A 3,451-nucleotide genomic window follows, 5' to 3' on the forward strand; every position below is an offset into this window, starting at 1 on the left:
TGTTTTTAGTCTTGATTTAAAGGAACTCAGGCTTTCCGCACAGTTTTCTGGAAGTTTGTTCCAGATAAGTGGAGCATAGGAACTAAATGCTGCTTCTCCATGTTTAGTTCTGGTTCTAGGTCTGCAGAGCAGGCTGGAGCCAGAAGACCTGAGTGGTCTGGAGGGTTGATACACTGATAGCAAGTCTGGGATGTATTTAGCTGCTAAGCCCTGTAGCCTTGTAGCAACAAGGTTCTAAGTTCGATTCCCGGCCAGAGGTTTGCTCCTAAACATTACCATTAGGTTAACTAGGATTTCTAACTTCTCCTCAGGTGTGAGTGTTTGTGTGCACGGTTGAACGTCTTTGTGTGTCTCTGTGTTTCCCCGCGACCTGCCCAGGGTTAACCCCGCCTCTCTCCCGTAGACTACTGGAGATAAGCGCCACCGCCACCCTGACGGAATAAGTAGGAGAAGATGGACGGAGGTTTGAAGCCTGAAATGTGGCAAAAAGTTGAAAAGTTCAAGGAGGCTGAAAACTTTCACTAAGGCGCTCTATGATGTAATGATTTGTTTGTATAAAGTTATTTTTTAACTGGTATTCTGGGCCGAGTACGATTAGGATTTCTGTCATAATCTGTTGTCATGTTTCATAGTAATTTAATACATAAACATTATAAAGTGTTCTTTAGAGCGTTTGTTCAGAGGGAGCTCTTCTCAGGAGAGAAAGCTTTACGACGTAAACACAGATGTTCTCCTGGGTTCAGTCTATCTCTGGCTTTGTTCATATAAATGCTGTTGGATTCTCGTCTAAAGATAAAAACATCTTTCCCTGAAATTCCCCCACAGTCAGATAGATTTGCATATTAAACGTGTTTGTGAGTAAATGTTGAGCTCCAGGCTCTTCATTTAGTCTGCAGAACTCATCAGGGGCCAGCAGAGGAATCCAAGAGCTTATTAAGAGGGAAACTTGGATTTTAGCATTTAAAACCACAAATACATTATGTGACAAACACTGAAGAATAATGAGGAAGAAATTAGACAAAATAAACTGGTTAAAAAGATAAATCCTTTATTTTTTTATTCAGTTAAAACCGTGTACTAATAATTGTTGATGTAAAAATCTAATTATAAAATGGGAGGTTGGAGGTAGAATTTTATTGATGTTCCAGATGTTCCACATGTGGAATATTTCTCACCTCTGAAAGGTGTAAAGTTTTGCAGTACCAGATATGTCCAGCAGATGTCAGACTTTAACCATTTTACAATAATCTGATTTAAATGTTTTGTTTCTCTTTTGCTTGAAGGAATGACTGAGTCATCAAATCTGGAGCAGCTCGCAGAAATAGGTGAGTAAAGTCACCAGGGGCGGATCTAGGGCACCAGGGGCCCTGAGGGTGAAGATGAGACTGAAGACTTTCTGGTTAATCCCGTTCTAATCTAAAATATGACAGATTACTGGATTAAATGCATTTCTAGTATAGATTATATCCTCCTCCATAACATGGGGAGAAATGAATTCACCTGCAAGTCTTTAACTGTGTTTATTCCAGGGGTGGAAAGGAACGAATTACATTTACTCAAGTTACTGTAATCGAGTACTTTTTATGAGTAATTTGTCATTTTCTGAGTAGTTTTTGAAATATGTATTTTTTACTTTTACTTTTTTTCTTTTAGTTTTACTTCGCTACATTTAAAACCCCCCTCACGTTACTGAGTTAAAAAATAAATAAATACTGATGATGAAAAAATTAAATGCAGCCGGAAATGTGAACCTCTGCGTCACGGAACCGAAACTTAATCGCCATTAAAAAATAGAAGAAGACTTTTGACCTTTAACAGCACTTTATTTACACAATTCAAACATATAAGCAATTGATTTAAAAACAAGTGACAGTTAAAAATCACTATTAGAGTAAAACTAGTGTCAGTTAAAACCATTAAATGAGGAGCTTGTTAATAACAGCGGCATCCTGATGCGTTTTAGTTTGATTTCTGGGATCTTTTGGGCTTTTAGTTTTTTTTGCATTTTGAAAACTTTAAAACGTAGTTTAAATTTCTTTATTCCTATCATGGTGTCTGTTGGACAGTAGGATTGAAAGTAGTTTGCACTTTATGGTTCAGGTTGTGACTGTCCTTCTGCTGTGAGGAAGTTTGTTCTTTAGCCCAGCTGATCGTTTGCAGTGTGGATGTCACTGAAATACGCCTTGAAATCCATTAAAACACCTTGTGCTCAATTCCATTCATGACTCATCCTTTTTTTGCATTAAATAACTCAAAGTAACTAAGTAACTTTTACTCAAATTACATTTTAAATGAAGTAATTTTGTACTTTTACTTGAGTAAATTTTGAGATGGGTAATTTTACTTTTACTCTGAGTAGAATTTAGGCAAAGTAAAGATATTTTTACTCAATTACAATATTTTAGTACTCTTTTCCACCATTTTAGCCACCGGATATAATCGGTCTCCCCATCATATGGGAAAAAATAAAGAAAATTGAATTTTGAAACAGTTTTTTTCTATATTATGTTTGAAACATTTATTTATTTTTTTTAACATATTGAAATCCAAAATAATAAAAATAAATATGACTGTTGGTTTGATCTTTATGAGATTTCAATTCTCAACTTTTTTTGTATTATTATTTCAGGCAGCGGAAATATCCATTCTCTCCTCCTCCTAAATCTTTGGGAAATAAAGAGAAACTGTTTCCAAATACTCAAAAACTGTTATGTGTGATATCCTGCCGTATACTAGAAATATCCTTAATCCAGTAATCTGTGATAGATTAGAACAGGATTTACCAGAAAGTCTACACTCTCATCTTTTCAGGAACGACTCCTTCAACAAATTTCCAGAAGTGTCTCCAAATGTTTTAGATTAATTCGCTTTTCCCTTTTTTGGAAATATGTTATGCGTTCCAGAGGTAAAGTCTTCAACATTTGCCTGATCCATTGTTTGATACCTGCTCCTTTTTAAAGTATATAAGTCTTTTAGCTTGTAGTAGACAAGCTTCAATAAATAATTGTTCACATTTGATAAACGTCTTTTTTGGATACAATCTTAAAATTGGGAAAACCAGATCTAGTGCAATATCCTTTGAGACGGTATATATTTTTTTTTATTGCTTTCCAAAAGTTTTGAATTTCCCTGCATTCCCAGATCCAATGAAACAAAACTTAACATTTTGTGCATATATCTGCTTTATTAGGATTGTTGTAGTGATTTAAATTGACTTGTGTTATGTAGATTTATAATAATCATTTGTATTGCAGTAACCTTAGAGTTGTAGGCAAATCATATTTATAATAACAAATCATTTCGGCTTAAACATTTATATGAATTTACTCTTTATTATACTATATTGTCCCAAAAGTTAGAAAATTTCTATAAAAAAAAAAAAATCCTGTCTTAAATCTGTGTTTTTCCGTTATCTTCTGCAGGCCAGTTAGTTCTACGTCAGCCTGAACAC

The 3,451-nt window shown here is 34.8% G+C and overlaps 1 protein-coding gene across 1 annotated transcript in view; it reads left to right on the forward strand.

Annotated features, from left to right (window-relative positions):
- Positions 1-1,258: 1,258 nt before the first annotated feature.
- Positions 1,259-3,451, forward strand: part of arhgap8 (Rho GTPase activating protein 8) — a 22,610-nt gene continuing 20,417 nt past the window's right edge. The window contains exon 1 of the mRNA XM_015383935.1: positions 1,259-1,325. Coding sequence (XP_015239421.1) covers positions 1,286-1,325 — 40 coding nt within the window. The 5' untranslated portion in view covers positions 1,259-1,285. The remainder of the gene's footprint in view (positions 1,326-3,451) is intronic.

The sequence above is a fragment of the Cyprinodon variegatus genome, unplaced genomic scaffold, assembly GCF_000732505.1.
Source record: "Cyprinodon variegatus isolate N-32 unplaced genomic scaffold, C_variegatus-1.0 Scaffold298, whole genome shotgun sequence".
Classification (NCBI taxonomy): Eukaryota; Metazoa; Chordata; class Actinopteri; order Cyprinodontiformes; family Cyprinodontidae; genus Cyprinodon; species Cyprinodon variegatus.